The 21,000-nt window shown below is 34.2% G+C and overlaps 1 protein-coding gene across 1 annotated transcript in view; it reads right to left on the bottom strand.

Annotated features, from left to right (window-relative positions):
• Positions 1-20,342: 20,342 nt before the first annotated feature.
• Positions 20,343-21,000, bottom strand: part of LOC123219538 (protein PHLOEM PROTEIN 2-LIKE A1-like) — a 16,183-nt gene continuing 15,525 nt past the window's right edge. The window contains exon 2 of the mRNA XM_044641535.1: positions 20,343-20,897. Within this exon, the coding sequence (XP_044497470.1) occupies positions 20,519-20,897 (379 nt within the window). The 3' untranslated portion in view covers positions 20,343-20,518. The remainder of the gene's footprint in view (positions 20,898-21,000) is intronic.

Below are 21,000 nucleotides of genomic sequence, written 5' to 3'. Positions count from 1 at the left end.
ATAGAGTGAAGAAGGTGTGGCTCCAAACTCTAAGGGCTGAGTTTGAGTCAATTTTGATGAAGGAGAATGAGTCTATAACGGATTATTTTACTCGAGTATTGGCGGTGGTGAATCAAATGAAGCGGCTCAATGAAAAGATGGAAGATGCAAGAGTACTAGAGAAGATTTTGCGCTCTCTCAATGCGAAATTCACTCATGTGGTGGTAGCAATTGAAGAATCGAAGGACATAGAGTCCATGACCATCGACGAGTTACATGGATCGTTGTTAGCCCATGAAGAGAGAATGAAGAGGACCCAACAAGAACCAATGGAGCAAGTTTTGCAAGCAAAATTCCTTTAATCCTAAGGGAAATGACAGAGGAGAAAGAGGTCGAGGTCATGGTAGAAGTCGAGGTTGTGGACGAGGCCATGGGCATGGTCAAAGAAAAGGTGAGCAAAATTCATTTCAAAAAGGTGAAAATAGGAGTTCTCAAAGAGGCCGTGGATGAAGGAGAAATAATAATTGGAGAAAGGATAAAAGCCAAGTAGAGTGCTATACATGTGGGAAGAAAGGTCACTATTCTTGGGAATGTCAAACTAAGAGTTGTGATGAGGAGACAAACTTTATCGAGCATAAAGAGGTGGAAGGTGATACTCTTTTGTTTTCTCAAAAGGAAGGCTTTGTAGAAAAAAATGTCACGTGGTATCTCGACAATAGCGCAAGCAACCACATGACAGGAGATAAAAGTAAATTTGTAGAGTTGAATACAAAAGTGACTTGGAATGTTCATTTTTGAGATGATACAAAGGTAGAGATTAAGGGAAAAGGCTCAATGATTTTGGCTACAAAGGATGGAGACCATAAAATTCTCCACAATGTCTATTACATCCCAAAAATGAAGAGCAATATTTTGAGCATCGACCAACTTTTAGAGAGTGGGCACAAAGTGAAGATGGAGAACAATTATTTATGGCTTCGAAATCTAGATGATAGAAATGTTGCTAAAGTTGCCATGACAAAGAATCGAATGTTCATGTTAAATGTGAAAATGGCAGAAACGAAGTGTTTATAAGCTTGTGTCAAGGATCCTTCATGGATTTGGCACATGAGATTCGGGCATTTCAACTTTGAAGGGCTTAAAATTCTAGGAGAAAAGAATATGGTGAAAAGAGTTCCCAAAATCAATCATCCAAATCAATTATGCGAGGTGTATCTATTCGGAAAACATGCAAGAAAGAGTTTTTCAAAGGTGTCACTTTCGAGAGCAACCGAGCCTCTACAACTTATGCATGCGGATGTGTGTGGTCCTATCAAGCCATAATCTTTCTGTAAGAGCTCATATTTTGTGCTCTTCATCGATGATTACACAAGGAAGATGTGGGTTTATTTTGTGAAGAACGAAAGTGAAGTTTTTAAGACATTTAAAAAATTCAAGCTTCTTGTTGAAAAGGAAAACGGATACAAAATTGAAGCTCTAAGAACTGATAGAGGTGGAGAGTTCACTTCTAATGAATTCAAGGTCTTTTGTGAGGAAAATGGTATTCGACATCTTATGACGGTCCCAAGAGCACCACAACAAAATAGGTTCGCAGAGAGAAAAAATAGGACAATTCTTAACATGGCAAGGACGATGCTAAAAAGTAAGAATATGCCTAAGGAGTTTTGGGCCGAGGTGGTTGCATGTGCAGTTTGTCTCTCAAATCGTTCACCTACGAGGAGTTTGGAGAAAATAACCCCTCAAGAAGCATAGATGGATGGAAGCCAAGTGTGAAACATTTAAGAGTTTTTGGATCTATTGGCTATGTTCACGTATCCGAACAAGAAAGGACAAAACTTGATGATAGGAGCAAGAAAATGGTATTTATTGGCTATGCCAAGAACTCTAAAGGGTACAAATATTTCGAACTTATTTCCAAGAAAGTTGTGATTAGTAGAGATATAGAAATTGAAGAAGATGCCTCATAGGATTGAAGTGTTCAAGAAGAAGAAACATATAGTTTTCTTCCATATTTGGGAGAAGACGAAAATGAGGACCAAGAGATTGAAGGCGAAAGTTCAACTTCTTCCACACCCACTTTTTCCTCAACAAGCTTAAGCGAACAACCTCAAAGAATACGAAGCATAAAAGATCTCTATGATGCTACTGAAACAATAGATAGTGAGAATCTTTTTTGTCTATTTGTAAATGATGAACCTTTGAGTTTTGAAGAGGCTATTAAAGACAAGAAATGGGTACAAGCTATGAAGGAAAAAATTCATTCCATTGAGAAAAATGACACTTGGGAGTTTGTCACACTACCAAGTGGTCATCAAGCAATTGGGGTTAAATGGGTTTGTAAGCTAAAGAAAAATGCGCAAGGAGAAATTGAGAGATATAAGGCGAGATTAGTTGCAAAAGGGTATAAACAAAAGCATGGCATGGATTATGAAGAAGTATTCACTCCCGTTGCTCGCTTAGAGACAATACGATTATTGGTCGCTCTTGATGCCCAAAACCGGTGGACAATTCATCAAATGGATGTGAAGTCAACCTTTCTAAATGGTGTTCTTGAAGAAGAAGTATATGTGGAACAACCGAAAGGATTTACGGTTGAAGCTCATCAAGATAAGGTGTTAAGATTGAAGAAGGCATTGTACGACCTTAAACAAGCACCACAGGCTTGGTATAGTCACCTTGACAAATATCTTCATGAGAATGGTTTCTCAAGATGCGTTCATGAATATGCACTTTATGTTAAAAAAGAGAAAGATGATATTTTGTTTGTGTGCATTTATGTGGATGACCTTATTCTTACAGGAAATAATCCACAAGTGTATGATGATTTTAAGAAGGCGATGGCACGAGAATTTGAGATGAGTGATATAGGGCTTATGTCATATTATTTGGGGATATAAGTAAAACAATGGAGTGACAGGATATTTATCTCTCCAGAGGCATATGCAAGAGAGATTATAAAGAAGTTTAAGATGATAGATTGCAATCCCGTGAATACCCCGATGGAGTGCAGAGTAAAACTCTCCAAGAAGGATGAAGTAAGGAAAATTGATTCAACCACATTTCGAAGCCTTGTGGGAAGCCTAAGGTACTTGACATGTACTAGACCCGATATATTATTTGTCGTGGGATTAGTAAGTCGGTTTATGGAGAATCCAAGTGAAGAACACATGCGAGCTGCAAAGAGAATTCTTCGATATTTAAAAGGTACTCTTGATTATGGCATTTTTTATACTTCTTCGAATGAGGCTCACTTAAAAGGATATTGTGATAGTGATTATGCCGGTGATATTGATGACCAGAAAAGTACTACTGGGTTTATATTTTTCTTTGGAGAAAATGCAATTTCATGGTGTTCAAAGAAACAATTAGTTGTAACACTCTCAACATGTGAATCAGAGTATATTACTACAACTGCCGGTGCATGTCATGCAATATGGCTAAGAAGATTGCTGGATAAACTTCATTTTGCTCAAAAAGAAGCAACTAAAATTATGGTGGACAACAAATTGGCCATTGCTCTTGCGAAAAATCTGGTGTTTCATGATTGAAGCAAGCATATAGATACAAAGTTTCATTTTATTCGGGATTGCATTACTAATAAGGAGATTGAGGTAGAGTATATCAAAACTTTTGATCAAATAGCCGATATTTTTACAAAACCCCTCAAGAAAGATAGATTTCCCCAGCTTAAAGAGATGATTGGAGTTGTGAAGAAGTCAAGTTTATAGGGGGTTGTTGAGAATTTTTCAAAAAAAAAAAACTTGATTTCTCGTCTTCAATAGTGGGCAAAAACGTGTGGTGAATGTAAGGGACGTTTTGGGAAGGCAAACGGATGTCGTTTTTGGTGAACCAAATATGTATTTAAAGCTTATTAAGTCTAGTTTTAAATGGTGCAAGTTTCAGGTTCATTGAAGTTTTCTAAAGAAAGTTATAGCTATTTTATTAAAGGTTGTGTAGAAATAATGTCTGCTGTTTAGAATTCTATTCTGCACGTTTTTTTAATGGTTAATAGCTGATGTTTAGGTATATAAAAAAACTTGTAATCAATTGTTATGTGTGAGGATATATGAAGTGAAAATATAGAAATAAAAGCTTTAAAGTTAACATTTTCCTTCTTTCTCATCTGTGTTAAGAATCTATACTTGTAACTCACCATAGCTTCCAACATACACATGTATGAAAATTCTTAGAGAAAAAAAAGAAAGTATTATGACAATATGTCACTGACCCAAATTTTTTATATGTATTATAATTTTGTGCTACTGAGATGTCTATTTGGAATTTTAGAATGAAATATCCGATTTCAGAGTCACAAAAGTAGTTTTAGTTTATCACGAAAGCTATTATGTTATTGTCTACACCTAAAGTGATTGCCTATATCATAATTTATTCTATAATAAGACAAACAGTATTTCTTTACTCCTGAAAAAGGGATTCACAGTCCATTATAAGCATCTCGAATGCTGTTATATCAGGGGATATATATTGTTTTTTCCTTTCTTTTTTTTTTTGGCAAAGATATTGAATTGAATCGCACAACAAGCAAAGAGAAAATCAAAACAATAAAGTACTCAGCCAAGACATAAATTTACGTAGTTTGACAATATGCCTACATATACGGAGCAACCATTCTTATTTTTATTATGAAGGAAATATGTAAAAAATATGCACATTATATATTAAGGTTTTCCTTAAATAACTAGTAACTTAAGTAACCCAAAATACAATAATGTCCCAACTAAAATTCTTCAGTCCCAAAAGAATAATCATTCCTTCGATGGATCACCCTTTCTACTCTTTAATCTTGGTCATTTTCCTTGTGAATTGCCCTATTTGTCTTCCGGTTCAGCTTCCTACAATTTAGATGCCATAGACATGCTTGGATCGATAATTGAAATAACTTGTTTTGTTAAAGAACGACTACAGACCTTCTGATATGACCTACGATAATTTTGTGGAATGTTCTTGTCTTGATCTATTATGACACTTGAAACATCCATTTTTTAGCCTTAAACGATCTCATTCTGTATTACATGATATGGAATGTTCGCTCCTTCATCATGCAATGTTTCTTTTATTGTTTTGGGATCTTTAGGTGATTAAGTAATCTTAGAATATATGATTTACACTTTTAACAATCTCCACCTTAAATGGGTATTCTATTACGTTTGAAGAATAATAGTATTAACAATTAAAGAGGTGTAGTGGAGGCGCCAAAGGTCCCACAATAGAAACGTGTCCTTGACAGGGTGGCTTCTTTGAATTTCACTTTACATTTGTTCAAGTTTGGATTGTTATTTGATTGAACTAGTTTAAGATCAAGTACCTCACATTTCAGCTTGGATTAATTAGCGCGTCGATGTGATGTAGAGGTAGGTTAAACACCATGTAATTTCCACTCTGTTAGTTTAAAGTATGTATAGGGAACGTTACTATAGTGGATTTCTCTTTCATCCTCATATATAGGTAGGTTATGCCAAACTGCATCAAATATTATTTCTCTTTAGGGGTAACTTATACTTTATATTATTATCAATCTCCCAAAAACTCCATCTGTGGTACACAACAAGCTTAGGATGGATAAACAAGCCGATATCAACCTAAGTTAGACCTCTAACTCGAGATTGACTCATTCAAGCTAGTGTATAGTGTTATCAAAGTTTTGCCAACATGATGAACAATATCATTATCAAAGTTTTGCCAACATGGTGAACAATATTATTGGTAGGATGAACAATATCATTAAATAGGTAAATGAGTCAATCTCCAGCTAAGTTGGTTCTTGATCCAACTCAAGATTGACTCATAATGGGATAATATATATTTAGTCAGACTGATGAAATAGAAAATTTAGACTCTACAATTTTGACAAGCTAAGATTTTAAAAGGAGAATGAGAAAGTATAGCATATAAGACACTTGATTTCTTTCGTAGATTATTTTACAAAAGTCTCATATAGTTTTATTTATTTTTACAGTATGAATCTTTTTTATATATAATAATATTGTTGATCATCATTATCAATGATCTAATATAAAATATTTACTTACAAAAAAAGAATAATTAATGTTCTTGAGAGGATAAAAACATCTATCTTGAATATATGCATGGATATCATGTTATAAAAGAAAGATTCCTGATAAATTTAGACTGGAGCGTGTAGAAGTTAAGATTTGGATAGACAATTTAGCATGGACTTTTGAGTTATTAAACCTTTTTGTGGGATGATCCAATAATCTTCTATATTGGCTAAGTCTTTCTCTTTAAAACCTGAACACAACAATTTTATTGTTTCGAAACAATCATTTATCAGGAGAGGAATACCGATCATTGCAATCCAGACAAATTTCAAGAGCTTATGGATTCAAGTGATATGACTTAAACAAGTATTTTTATAACATGATCAAAAATCTTGTGAATTAAATTGAATTATGTTTTGTTGATTAAATTAAATGTACAGATAGATTTCAAGAGCTTAATGGATCAAGTGTTATGACTTAATCATATATTTCTATAAACTCTATCTCTAATTCAATATCTTATAACATGAGCAAAGATCTTGCGAATTGAATTGCATTATGTTTTGTTTATTTAAGTTATCTTACATGTCTCGACTATGTTGGAGACTAAAAGTCTGATATCTAATAAATAGAATATAAGAGAGTGGTATGTAAGTGTTGGAGATTGAACCTTAATATAAGCCAATTGGTTTTAAATAATATGAGTTTCAATTTTTACACTTGTAAGCCCAATATATATTTTTGACATAGTATCAGAACATGAGCCAAACAACGAGCCTAATAGCCTAAAGTGTTGTTAGGCATAAGTGACAATGCACCTAACCAAAAACCAACTGAGCGAAACGAGGAGTCTAATAGTCTATAGGGTTGCACTTGAGTGAGGGTGTTGGAGAATAAAAGTCTCACATCTAATAAATAGAAAATAAGAGAGTAGTATATAAGTGTTGGAGATTGGACCTTAACATAAGCTAATTGGTTTTGTGTAATATGAGTTTCAATCTTCACACTTGCAACCCTAATATATATTTACGATAGACTAGATTGTCTAAACGATGTACCTCTTATGATTTTCTATAATTACTAGAATCCTAATTTGCTTTGCTAATCCAAACTAAGGATAAATGAGATTGTTTGTCAACCACTATGCACTATAGGAAACTTGTATATATGCTGAGACGTCATGGCCAATGCTAGAAGGTGAGATTGGTATATGTAGCTGTAATTAATTTACCAATGCCAATCTAAACCATTATTCGATTTTGTATAATTTTCAGTCCCTTTATTTTCTCAGAATCATGAAAGTTTTTTTTTTTTTCCCATTATCATAGAAGCTCTGATTCTAATGCCTAAACTAAAGTGATTCTCTGTCTTAATCATATAGACATTTATTCTTCAATACATGCATGACAGGGTTAGGCTTTCAATTTTGGTTTTTACTTGAAATTGATAGAAACTTAGTAGGTTTCAAGTAGAATTATAGTGGAAACAACAAATTCCAGAACAAGGCGAACAATCATGCTTTGTTGAATGAATGTTCGGATATTATCTTTTTTTGACCTTATCCATCAATCTTATCACATATCTAAAAATTAAGATAATCACTTATTCAATGGGATATGATAAGAATTGGATGCACAATCGTGCATTGTAATGAATGACCATTCATTGTCTTCTATAAAAGAAGACGAATTTTCAATCTTTTGGGACTTTTTGAAAAACATATATACTGATACCCATTCATACACACTTGCACTCATGCATAACTATCCTAGTAGACTAAGTTATGCACGTTTTACTTCCCTTTTGCTTGTGCCTTGTATGGATACTAAGACACTATCCTCTTCCTCAATTGAGAGCATTACTCATTATCATTTTGGCATTGTAAAAGATGAAGAAGTCACCAATGCTAGTATGAAATCTTAAACCACCTAACAGTTTGTTAGTAGTCTAGTGTAACACATTTCCTATTAAACGGATCCTAGGAGGTGTTTATGGTATGTATATATATATGATACATTTATTTTATATGAAAATTTTAAATTATGGTTTCCACTAGGTATGTACTTTTTCATAACCATAAACACCAACTACATAAAAAGTGTATCTATTTGTCTACTCAAAATAAGTATGCATAGTTTTATTTAAAGATATATGATGCCCACTTAAACAACAAAAGATCATTATTTGAGAGACCAAGGTTTTCTGAATTCAGATTAATTTATTAATGGCATTTTTTTTACTCCCCTGTAAGCAGATTGTTGAAGAGGTTGGCGGGGCAGTTGCTTGCATGGATGGTGGAAAGTTTTGTGTGTTTGATAGATCTGTTTGGTATCCAATGGAGTACTACATGCTAAGGTTTGATTTTGTTGTCATTTTTTTTTCTAAAAATGAATTTTCTAGAGTTAGGATAATAATAACAATAATTAATAACATTGATTAAGATATTAGAAGGCCACAACCTTGGAGGAGTTGACATCTTTTGTTGTCAACATTGTTATCATTAGAGTGTTTGGATTGATTTGTGTAGGTTCCTGCCAGAATCATATTAACTTACTTTCTTTTTGTCTCCCTAGTTTTAATGTGGTTCATATCATAACAACTCTCCGTCCTTAAGTTGAAATACTATGATTTATGCTTTATACTATAGTGACATACTTTAAAATGTTATATATGATTATATTCAGTCGAAACAAAAAGCCAAAACTGAGAGCTGTATTTGCTTCTTTCTCCACTGTCAAATGTTTGACAAATGACGAACAAAGTCTGTGAGAAGTTGTGGAAACATATATTTCCAATTGTGTGTTTGAATGCAATTTCGTTAAGTATGTTGAGGTTATCTGAAACGTCTTACTTTCCATGAATGTGCAGCTTTTGCAGAGGATTGCACCACCAACTGAGAAATTGAAGACAAAGGGAATTGATTTCTCGCTCTGGTATAAGCCTGATAATTATCACACAGAAATTGTTGGTTCTTTTTGGTTTAGACAGAAAAGAACTCTAAATCTGAAACAAGCTGAATACTCTTATTGTTTTATTTCACTACATCACCCTTTTATAAGTGAGTTACAAGCAACTTTATTGGATAAGATTAACAACAAACTAATCCAGAAGATCAGCAAAAAATCAGCTAGCAAAACGAAATAGAAACAGAGGATAAGAAGTCAAATTGATTTTCGACGGAAGACCAGGTCATAACAGTTCTGGTTTGTTATTTCCAACACTCTCCTTCAAACTAGAACTGTTTGCACTCTCCTTCACGTTGAACTTCTTTCATCCCAAGCATACTCCTTAACAATAAAAAACTCTTAAAATGTAGTGGTTTGGTAAAGATGTCAGCTACTTGTTCAAGTGTGTGACAGTAAGCTAGCTCCACAGTTTTTTGTTTAACATGATCTCGAAAGAAATAGAATCTGGTGTCAATGTGTTTGCTCCTCCCATGTTGTACTGGATTCTTTGCTAGCTTAATTGCAGATTTGTTGTCTACGTAAATGAAGATTGCATCTTGCTGTGGATGGTCAAGAGTAGAGAGTAAATTTCTCAACCAAATTGCTTCACAAACTGTAGAGGCAGCTGCAACGTACTCTGCTTCACATGAGGATAGTGCAACAATGCTTTGTTTTTTCGAAGACCAAGAGAATGCAGTTGAAGAACAAAAAAATACATAGCCTGTAGTGCTTTTATTTTCTTCAGGATCTCGACCCCAGTCACTATCAGAATAACCAATCAATTCCAGCTTTTCCCCATATGCATAAAACAGCCCAAAATTCATTGTTCCTTTGACATACCGTAAAATTCTTTTTGCTGCGTGCCAATGTGATTCTTTTGGAGTTTCCATGTATCGACTTAATAAGCTTACTCCGTATACTAAATCAGGCCTTGTAACTGTGAGGTACCTTAAACTCCCAATAAGACTCTTATATTTAGTTGAGTCCACAACATTTCCTTCATCATCTTTTGATATTTTGTGATTCACTATAATAGGAGTGTTGACAACACTGCAATTGCTCATTCCAAATTTATCAAGTATCTCACCCATATACCTTTTCTGTGATATAAAAATTCCTGCAGCCATTTGATGCACTTGTATGCCAAGAAAATAGGACATGAGTCCATTATCAGTCATTTCAAACTCTCTGAACATGTCTTGCTTAAACTGAACAAATAAATTTTCACTGTTTCCTGTAAAAAGCAAGTCATCAACATAAATGCATAACACCATAAATTCTCCATCCTCACCTTTTCTAGTGTATAACGAATGCTCATATGGACATTTCACAAATCCATGTGTTAGTAAATATCCATCAATCCGTGCGTTCCAGGCTCTAGGAGCTTGCTTAAGCCCATACAATGCTTTCTTCAAGCGATACACTTTGTGCTCTTCACCAGAAACAATGAACCCTTCGGGTTGTCGAACGTATACTTCTTCCTCAAGCATCCCATTAAGGAAGGCTGACTTGACGTCAAGTTGATAAATTCACTTGTGGGCTGTAGCCAATGAGATTATTAATCTCACTGTATCGAGTCGAACAACCGGAGCAAATACTTCTTCATAATCAATTCCATATTTTTGTTTATACCCTTTCGCCACGAGTCTTGCTTTGTAACGATTTATGCTACCATCAGAATTTTTTTAATTTTATATACCCACTTGACGTCAATTGCCTTTTGATGTGGTAGGAGTTCAGTCAGCTGCCAAGTATCATTTTTTCTAAGGGCTTGCATTTCTTCTTCCATAGCAATATTCCAGCATTCTTGTTCACTTGCCTCCTGGAAATTTAAAGGCTCATGGTCTGCATAAAGACAAAATAAATTTGTCTCATTATCATCATCATCTCTTAACTCATTGGTAGTATCATATATTTCATGTAATCTCCTTGTTCTGAGAGGTGGTGTTTCACTTGAGAAGGGACTACTCAAAATATGAGGTGAAGGAGTTGGTGATGTAGATGTGGCAACTTCTTCCAGAATGTGCTCACCATTTGGAGGAGGTGATTCAAAAGGTGAAAGAGTTGTAGGAGTAATGGTTTCAGACGTTGCCTTTGTGTTTCCTGCATGTGTTTGTGTTTCAGTGCTGTCCCATTTCCACATGGCTGCTTCATCGAAAATAACATCTCGACTCACCACCAATTTTCCTATTTGAGGATTATACAATTTGTAGGCTTTGGATTCCTCACTATATCCCACGAATATGCATTTTTCTCCATGGTCATCAAGCTTCAGTCTTCTTGCAGCAGGAACTTGTACATAGGCAATGCAACCAAAGATTCTTAGGTGTGTTATACTTGGTTTAAATCCACTCCATGCTTCATGTGGAGTCTTATTGACAAGACTCTTTGTTGGACACCTATTCAACAAGTATACCGAACATGCCACTGCTTCAGCCCAAAAAACTTTTGGCAATGCTTTTTCTTTGAGAAGTGTCCTGGTCATATCTAAAATTGTTCGGTTCTTTCTTTCTGCAATTCCGTTCTGTTGCGATGTTTTCTTTCACCAAATTGAAAATGACTTCTGAAAATAATGGTGGTAGATGGGGAAGAGGTCGTGGAAGCCCCGCTCATCGAGGTCGTGGACGCGGACGCGAAAGAACTCTAAATCTGAAACAAGCTGAATACTCTTATTGTTTTATTTCACTACATCACCCTTTTATAAGGGAGTTACAAGCAACTTTATTGGATAAGATTAACAACAAACTAATCCAGAAGATCAGCAAAAAATCAGCTAGCAAAACGAAATAGAAACAGAGGATAAGAAGTCAAATTGATTTTCGACGGAAGACCAGGTCATAACAGTTCTGGTTTGTTATTTCCAACAGAAATTTCAAAGGTGCAAGATTTCCTTTTTCTTCTGCCAGCTTGATTAGAAGGCTCTTTGCAGCCATCAGGTGCTCTAAATTGTGCTTTAAATTGTTATTTATCCTTTCTTTTTTTTTTTAAATAAATTCTTAAATAAATGGTGCTGATAATTGCCAAGGAATTACCAAGCAGGCTGGACATTTGTACATTCCAAACCGTGAATAAAAAACTTGCTGGTCTTCTAGACCTATATGAGTCAAAAGTGGGTTGGATTTCCTGAACCATGAATTTTATCATCATTCTATAATGATAACCAAGAAGTTATTTAAATAGATAAAGTTCACCTCTCTCTCTCTTTCTCTCACTCTCTCACACACACAGGGGCATGAGGTTTATGATTTCTTCTTGATCCGAGCTTTACATGAACAAAATACAAGATTGTGATTTATAAAGAAGTTAATGACAAGAAGTAAGTTTTAACCACAAATGCTCATTAAGTTTTGGAGAACTCAGATTAGGGAGGATTTTGATTCCACATGCATACTAGAATACTTGGGAAACAAGCTTAGGTTTCATTTTTTTTTTTTTTAAAGAAGAATTGAGAAGCTAGAGATTAGTTAGGAGACAGTGCTGGATGATTCTTACAGTAATGCTACTGATTTTTTTGGTAAGTAATTATTTTAACTTATACTAAACATGTAAATGAATTTATTGATTGGTGTGAAACTTACTTGTGCAAACGTTGAATATTTGATTATTTGCAGACTTGGTATGTCCGCCGAAAGACAACCCTGTTGATGATAAGTCCTTTCTTCCATTTCCCATCCTCAATTTTAGACATTAGGATTTCCAACTCCCCAGCCTACTCTGGCGAAGTTGTAAACTTGCCAACCTGGATCTTTACCCATTGAATTCTTGGCTTCATCTTCAAATTTTCTTTGTGGTTTATGTTAATTCCATTTGGTAGGAAGAGTCCCAGGTTTATTGATTTCACAATTTTCTAGTTTGTTCACCATCCGTGCATGACCTTCTTCCTTCAACATTATGACAAATGCAACCTCAAGCAAAGTCCTTGGATTGAGCTTCGTTCTGTTGAATTTCACATTTGTCTCCAGCCAGCTCACATTTAAAAGTTCAGCCACATCCATAAAAACATCACTGCCTAAGAACTTACAGTCAGAGGAGAATTACTATCCGGTAAACTCAGCCATTGATTTAACTTAATGTTCTTGCAGAAGTTAGGTGATGAAATCTTTTCACATATTTCAACCATGTCTGGTGTTCTCAGAAAGTACTAATAAACCTCTGTCAGATGGCGCCATGTGAAAAAAATTAATTATTCCTTGACCTGCAACCTTAGAAGCTAGTTTAATGAGTCTCCCAGCATGACAAGTCCTGCTTCGAATGGGGACTGAATTCGTACATAGACAATTCTATATATGGACGTTGCAAGAAGAGGGATCTCCACGCCAGTCTCTGGTTTCAGTTTTGCCGAACATTTTTTTGTTTTTGCTTTCCAGCTTTGGGGTAGCCGAGGAAGTTGCAGGTTTGTTGGGACATTTTTTTATCGCTATGATAAATGAGATGCGGTAAAAAGCCATTCGAGGGCAAAAACTCATCGGAGTAAGCATTGATGTGCTATTTTTTCCTTTTACCTAGCGAAAATACCCTCAAGCATGAAAATAGCTTTCAGGCGCATACCAATCCTTTTAAGGGCAACACCACGAAACAATTTGTAACAGTTAAAAATGCTACTATGTAAATTGATTATTTGTAAGAAAAGTTAATTATCAGAGTGGCACAGTGGAAACGAGGTGAGCCCGTATCCCACAGGTCCTTGGGTGGGAACCTGTCTCTAATAGTGGCTTCTGGAAGTTTTTTGTTAACATTTTCCTGGGTTGAACAACATAAATTTGTGCTATTCTTACTAATTTTAAGATCTTATTTTTGGGTGAACCTGATCTGACCTGAGTTTAGGTTTGGATCGTTATTCGATTAAATTAGCTGAGCTCAAGCACCACGGATTTTAGCTTGGAATCGACATGTTAATGTGATTGTAAAGTTAAGTTAAACTCCATGCATTTCTATTCGGTTAGGTTTAAATTGTGTATATGTTACAGATTTGTCGAACCATGTGAACATATCATGTCACTTTGGTTGGTAATCGTTGGATACGTTGTTTGATGGTGGGGGTGGATTTGAGTAGAGTCTAGACCTATATTCCACAGGTCCTTAGGTTAAAACAAGAAAGTAATCACACAAGACACATAAATTTATGTGGTTTGGTAATGCATCTAAGTCAACAGAGGAGCCATTCATGCTTTTATTCTGAAGGAAATTTGCAGAAAATATGTACATTAAGCATATTAGGATTTCCTTTATACAACTGATAACCTAATAACCCAAAATATAATAATGCTCCAACAAAAATTCTCTAGTCTTGAAGGAATAGCCCTTCCTTCAATGGAATGGCCTTTTTGCTCTTTAATCTTGGTCATTGTAAGTGAATTGTCCCGTTTGTCTTCCGGTTTTGCTTCCCACAATTTAGATGCTATAAACATGCTTGGAACAATTAATAAAATGACTGGTTTTGTTAAAAAAAGACCATAAACCTTTTGGTATAACCTATGCTAATTTTATAGAACAGTCTTGTTTTAATATGTTAGGATGCCCAAAACACCTATTTCTAACTTTAAACGATCTTATTTTATATTATACATTATCTGGAATGTTCATTCCTTGATAATGGAATATCTATTCTGTATTGTTTCAGGATCTTTAACTGATAAGAAATCTTAGAGTCTGAGTCACATTTTTTGAAGGCACATAGGAAGTTTTGGAACAATTTTCATTCATATATTCTTTACACAAGCATTACACTATATATAAAAGACGCTAACTAAATCAAGAAAAAAATTTTATCTTAGTGTGGTAGTTAAACTACCTATATGGTAGCTAATTATTCCTATACAAAATACAACTAATTATTCCTACACAAGGAATACAACTCAAGCTACACTATCATTCCTATATAGGAAATACAACTCAGTGAACATTTTTAACAATCTCTATGATACATGGGTATACTAATACTTTTGAAGAATAGCAATATGAACAATCAGAGTGGTGCAGCATAAGCATGGTGGTTCCTTAACCCATAGGTCCCAAGATTAAATGTATCTCTGACAAGAGTGGTTTACGTGAATTTTTTGTTACTTTTTTCTGGGTTGTTGAGTGTTAATGTTAACCCTTGAGCAACATATTAAGTTGCAGGCAATCAACATAAATTTGTGATATTCTTACTAATATTAAGATCTCACTTACAGGGTGAACATGATCAGAGCCAGTTTGGGTTTGAATTATTGTTCCATTGAACAAGCTAAGCTCGAGCACCTCAAATTTATAGTCTTCAGTTCTAGCAAACTAAGATTTTAAAAGGAGAATGAGAAAATACAGCACATATCAAGAGCTGACACTTGATTTCTTCCATAGATTATTTTACAAAAGTCCCATACATTTTTATTTATTTTTACAATACGAATAATTATTGTATATAATAATATTGCTGATCAGTCATTATTATATATGTAATAATATAAAGAATTTACTTATCAAGAAAGAATAGTTACTATTCTTGAGGGGACAAAAACATTTATACCTTGAATATATGCATGGTTATCATGTGTCCAAAAGAAAGATTCCTGAAAAATTTAAATTGGAGCACGTAGTAGTTGAGACTGTGAGTTCCAGGCCATATAAAAGAAACTGAGAGGAATGTGAGGGACAAAAAAAACCTGCAACACTAAAAAAAAAAAAATAGAAAAGTTTAAACTGTTAGAGAGGAGAGTTAACTTTATATAAAGGAAAAGTTTTGTGTGAGAGAATTATTTGAGAGGAAAACTTATAATTTTTATTCATACTCCAAATACAAAACAACTAGAGTATTTATAGGTACAAGGATGAATTTTAAAATCCTAAATACATAAATCTAACGTTGAACTTGTACATTAGTTATTAATACCCTAACATTGAACTTATGCTATTAACATTGAACTTGTGTACGAACATGAACTTGAACTTGTATATGAATTATGTATGAACATGAACTTATGTTATGAACATTGAACTTTGAGTTGCACAAACATTTAACTTGTATCACATAAGATGTACCTAGAAATGTGTTCATGAATTTGTGTCACATGAGATGCACCTAGAAATATGTTCATGAACTTGTGTCACATGAGATGCACCTAAAAATCTTCAAATTATTCTTCAACATAAACAACTAGAGAGGAGACTCTGAGAAGGGACACTAAGTCAGTAAACAAAATTAAGCATAACAAAACAAAGTCACAATGAGCACTCTCACCAGAGGGCAATGAGAAAAAAGAACATTAACAACACCAGACACCAAAGAAACGCATAATATAAAGCCTGGGAGACACTTGAGAAAAAACAGATTATGATAAAAGAAAGGTCACAAGGAACAAAGGCAGGGAGAACCTGTACAAAAGATAGCTTGCGAGTGCAACAGAGAAAAACCTGGACCAAAAAATTTGAGTATAGTATAGACAATAAGAAAAATCAGCACCTATAATTGCAGTGAGAATAACAAAAGAAAAACAGAAAACCAGAAAACAGGCATCAAGCAAGAAAGTAATGCAAAAAAAATTGTGAGAATTTGCACCCAAGGTAGAATGTGAGCACATCAGTAAGAACACCAAAACAAAAGAAACAAAAGCAAAATTTAGTATTAAAAAAAAGAAAAACAAGACAACTGTTTCTGCAATTGCAGAGAGAAAAGTAAGAGGAATACAAAGAAAAACGATAAGCCAAAATACAGAGAATAAGCAGGAAAGTAATTACAATGAAATCAAAGCAAAGACAACAAAACAAACAAAAAAATTCAAGAGAAACAACAAAATAACCAAGGATACAGTACAGTGACAACATATACCGAGAACAAAAAACAGCTGTAGAAACTAGTGGAGTTACTGTTCACACAAGCAAGCACAACAATCAGTCCACTAGAAGGACAAGAGTCAGGACATAAAAAAAAGGAATATGCCGATAGCATGGCCATAATAGTTCACAACTGTTTTGTCTGCAGGTTCTACACGCTTTACTGCAAATCTCTACTATTCTATCCATTGCAGAGTCCATTAACATGATGAGAAGTTTATATAGAATTTTGGCATTAACACTACATAAACAAAGATTTGCGCTAAGTTTATACCGGAGCATGTATAAGTCAAGACTAAGGTTCATTATTCTTACACTTATGTACTAACACCTCGCCACTTTTCGAAAAGACATGAGACAACTTAACCAACAACCTCCAAAGTTTACTGGTTGAATCTTCACATCAACCGATTACTTTGGTATACTCTTGATGTTAATGACCAGCTTCAACGTCCTTTTATCATAATGGATGAATTAGATTCTTAAAAATACATCAACTAGGTTGTCTATAAGAAGAATCATTCACAAATTTTTGTAACTATTATTATAGAAAGTATATTTTTTACCCAAAAAAAGAAAGATTTAATTTAAATTTGATTTCTTGAGAAAAGAATAAATATATGATTGGTTGTCAATCTACCACACTCGTAACCCTACTAGTGGGATCCAATTTTGTTTTGGAAGGCATTTGTAGTCACATAGAGGCTTTAAGCCATGTATCTATCTAGGCATGTAAACATTTTGGACTTGTAGCGCTACATATGTACACAACAATACATGTTAGTTAAGTATGCTTACCTTTCTTAAAAAAAAAAACACACGTGCATTCAGTTTTAAGTATCCAATTGGATATCCAAATGATGTGTTGTCAATTTATTTAGGTGATTTTAAATTAAAAATAAAGTAATACTCAATTACAAAATGACATATTATCTAAGTACCTATTTGGATACTTAAAACTAAATACACATAAACATTGCTTGTGAGAATTACTTCTTCAAATTTATCACGATAAGGGATGCAACAAACCTACATCAAATATATGATAATGATAATGAATGATATGTTTCCAAATTAGCTTAGATTAGGGTTGTTCAACTTAATGTGAGTTGAATTTGAGCTGGAACTTCAGCTCAATAAATCGACTCAAATTCATCTTCAATGATATTGTTTATACCCTTAGTGAAACTATTCATCTTATTGATGATACTATTCATTCTAGTGATAATAATATTCCTCCCATCAGCAACCCCTTTGAAAATATCTCTGGCTGACTCCAATTGGCTATTATGGATTCGAGTTGAGCTTGAACCTGCCTATGTTTGGACATTTCAAAGTAGAATGGAGAAAGCAGAATGCTGGAAATTTTTATGCAGCAATCTCATATTATTGATTTGATTTATTATAGCATATGTAAGCTCCCACATTTTTATTTATTACTGTAGAACTCATGATGAGAAGCTACAAGTACAACATGAGACATCTTATTTAGTATGTAGAAACTTTTAGTTTCACAAACGTTTCATAGTCGATTCTCCTCCTTCTCACTTGAGGGGCCGATACTCTGGGTGGATGATGATCTTATTGGCAATCATCCCACTCTTCCATTGGGAACCCTGTTCAAACGTCAAGATTTCCATGTCGCCACTCATATGGCAAGACGTAACGAACTCACCAACTTGGACCTCTGTCCATTTGTTTTTTTGGCAATTCACTCAAATCCTCCTTCCGTTCAATAGTCTCATGGTAATTGGGACTGACGAGTTCAAATTTCACTGGATATATAATTGAAATTCTCTTATGTCCCACCTCTAGACAACATAATCTATACACCGTCTAATTAATATTGCCTCTGTACAGATGTACGAAAAATCTTAGAGAAGAAAGTATTATGACATTATGCCAATAATCTATATTCGTGACATGAATTAAAATTCTGTGCTACTGAGCTGTCTATTTGGAATTTTAGAATGAAATATCCGAATCCAGAGTAACAAAAGTAGTTTTTATTTTATCCTGAAAACTATTATTTTATTATCTATACCAAAAGTAATTGTTTGTATCATAAATTATTCTAAAGAGCAATGCTATGTATATATATTTTTTGTATATAAATTAGATATTCAGATGATATTTGATGTTATTTTATCTTTAATTCAAAATTATTAAATCACATGATAACATATTATTTTTGTATCTAAATTATGTACAAAAAATCTGTACAAATGTTTTTTATTGTTATTCTAAAATAAGAATAACATTATTTCTTTATTCCTTCTATAAAGAGGATCCACAATCCATGATAAGCATCTCGGATATTCTTATCATAGAGGATAAACCTTTTTGTTTTGCAAAATATTGAATTGAATTGCACAGTAAGCAAAGAGAAAATCAGAACCAGAAAGTAATCACATAAGACATACAAATTTACATGGTTTGGTGATATGGCCTACGTCCACATAGCAGCCCTTCGTGTTTTTATTCTGAAGGAAATCTGTAAAAAATATGTACATTATACATATTAGCGTTTCCCTTATACAACTGGTAACCGGAGTAACCCAATATACAACAATGCCTCAACTAAAATTCTCCAACCCCGATAGAATAGTCGTTCCTTCTATGGAGCACCCTTTCTACTCTTTAATCTTGGTTGTTGTAAGTGAATTGCCCTATTTGTCTTCCCGTTCTGGTTCCTACAATTTGAATGCTATATACATGCTTGGAACGATTATTGAAACGACTTGTTTCACTAAAGAAAGACCATAGACCTTTTAGTAGGACCTATAATAATTTGGTGGAACGTTCTTGTTCTAATATATTATGACGCCTGAAACACTTGTTCCTAGTTTCAAACAATCTTGTTCTATATTACATTGCTCGAAATATCCAATCCTCGATCATGGAATGCCTGTTCTATTGTTTCGGGATCTTTAAGTGATAAGTAATCTTAGAACATGAGTCACATTTTTAACAATCTCCTTGATATAAGGGTATACTAATACGTTTGAAGAGTAACAGTATGAACAATCAGAGTGGTGCAGTATAAGCATGGTGGTTCCTTAATTCATTGGTCCCAAGATTGAATTTGTCTTTGATAAAGTAGCTTATGTATATTTTTTGTTACATTTTTCTGGGTTTTTGAGGTTAATGTTATATGAAGTTGCAGGCAGTCAACATGAATTTGTGATATTCTTACTAATATTAAGGTCTCACTTATTGGGTGAACATGATCGAAGCCAATTTAGGCTTGGATTGCTATTTGATTCAGCTAGCTGAGATCGAGCACCACATATTTAAGCTTGGAATTGAAGCATTGATGTGATGTTAAGGTAGGTTAAACACCATGTAATTTTCACTCTGTTAAGTTTAGAGTATTGCTAGCATGGTGAATAATATTATTCATGAGATGAACAATATCACTGAATAGATAAATGAGCAATCTCAAACAGAATTGGATCTTGATTCAACTCAAGATTGACTTGTTTGAGCTGTGCCAACTAGGGTGGGATCCTCCCCTACTTGATGGGATGATATACATTCGGTCAAATGTAATAGCAAATTTACAATCTACAATTTTGACAAGCTAAGATTTTAAAAGGAGAATGAAAAAGTATAGCATATATAAAGAGTGACTCTTGGTTATAACATAGATTATTTTACAATAGAAGAGAACGTACAAGTAGAATTAACATGAGACAGTTTTATTTAGTACCTAGTTAGAAACTTTTAGTTTCATAAACGTCTCATTGTTGATTATTCTCATTCTCACTCGGGCTTATTCACTGGTTGAATGACCAGCTTATTGACAATCATTCCACCCTTCAACTGGGGACCATGTTCAAACATCGAGATTTTCAAATGCCCAGTCATTTTGGGATCTCTATAGAACCCACCAACTGGAACATCTACCCATTTGTTTTTTGGCAACTCACTCAAATCCTTTTGGTGTTGAACAGTTGGTTGGTTAGGAGCGACGAGTTGAAAGTTCACTGGATGATCTTTAAATCCATATTCTCCATCCGTCGTCATTAACACAAAGTAAACACCGTAATAGTTCCCTGGAGTGAGCCTTCTAGCGGAGAATTCCTTGCTCACGTCAAGCCGATCGATGCGCAATAATAAAGCCACCTCAACCTGAGCACCACTGCAAAAAAATATTTTATTTAATGAATTATTCTTCATTTAACTAAAAATTAGGTAGAAAACCAATATTTATATATATAATATATAAATACTCTGTGTCTGGC

This window comes from Mangifera indica, chromosome 6, assembly GCF_011075055.1.
Source record: "Mangifera indica cultivar Alphonso chromosome 6, CATAS_Mindica_2.1, whole genome shotgun sequence".
NCBI lineage: Eukaryota > Viridiplantae > Streptophyta > Magnoliopsida > Sapindales > Anacardiaceae > Mangifera > Mangifera indica.
The sequence above is the reverse complement of the archived record's forward strand: the minus strand, read 5'-3'. Positions and strand labels throughout refer to the sequence as shown.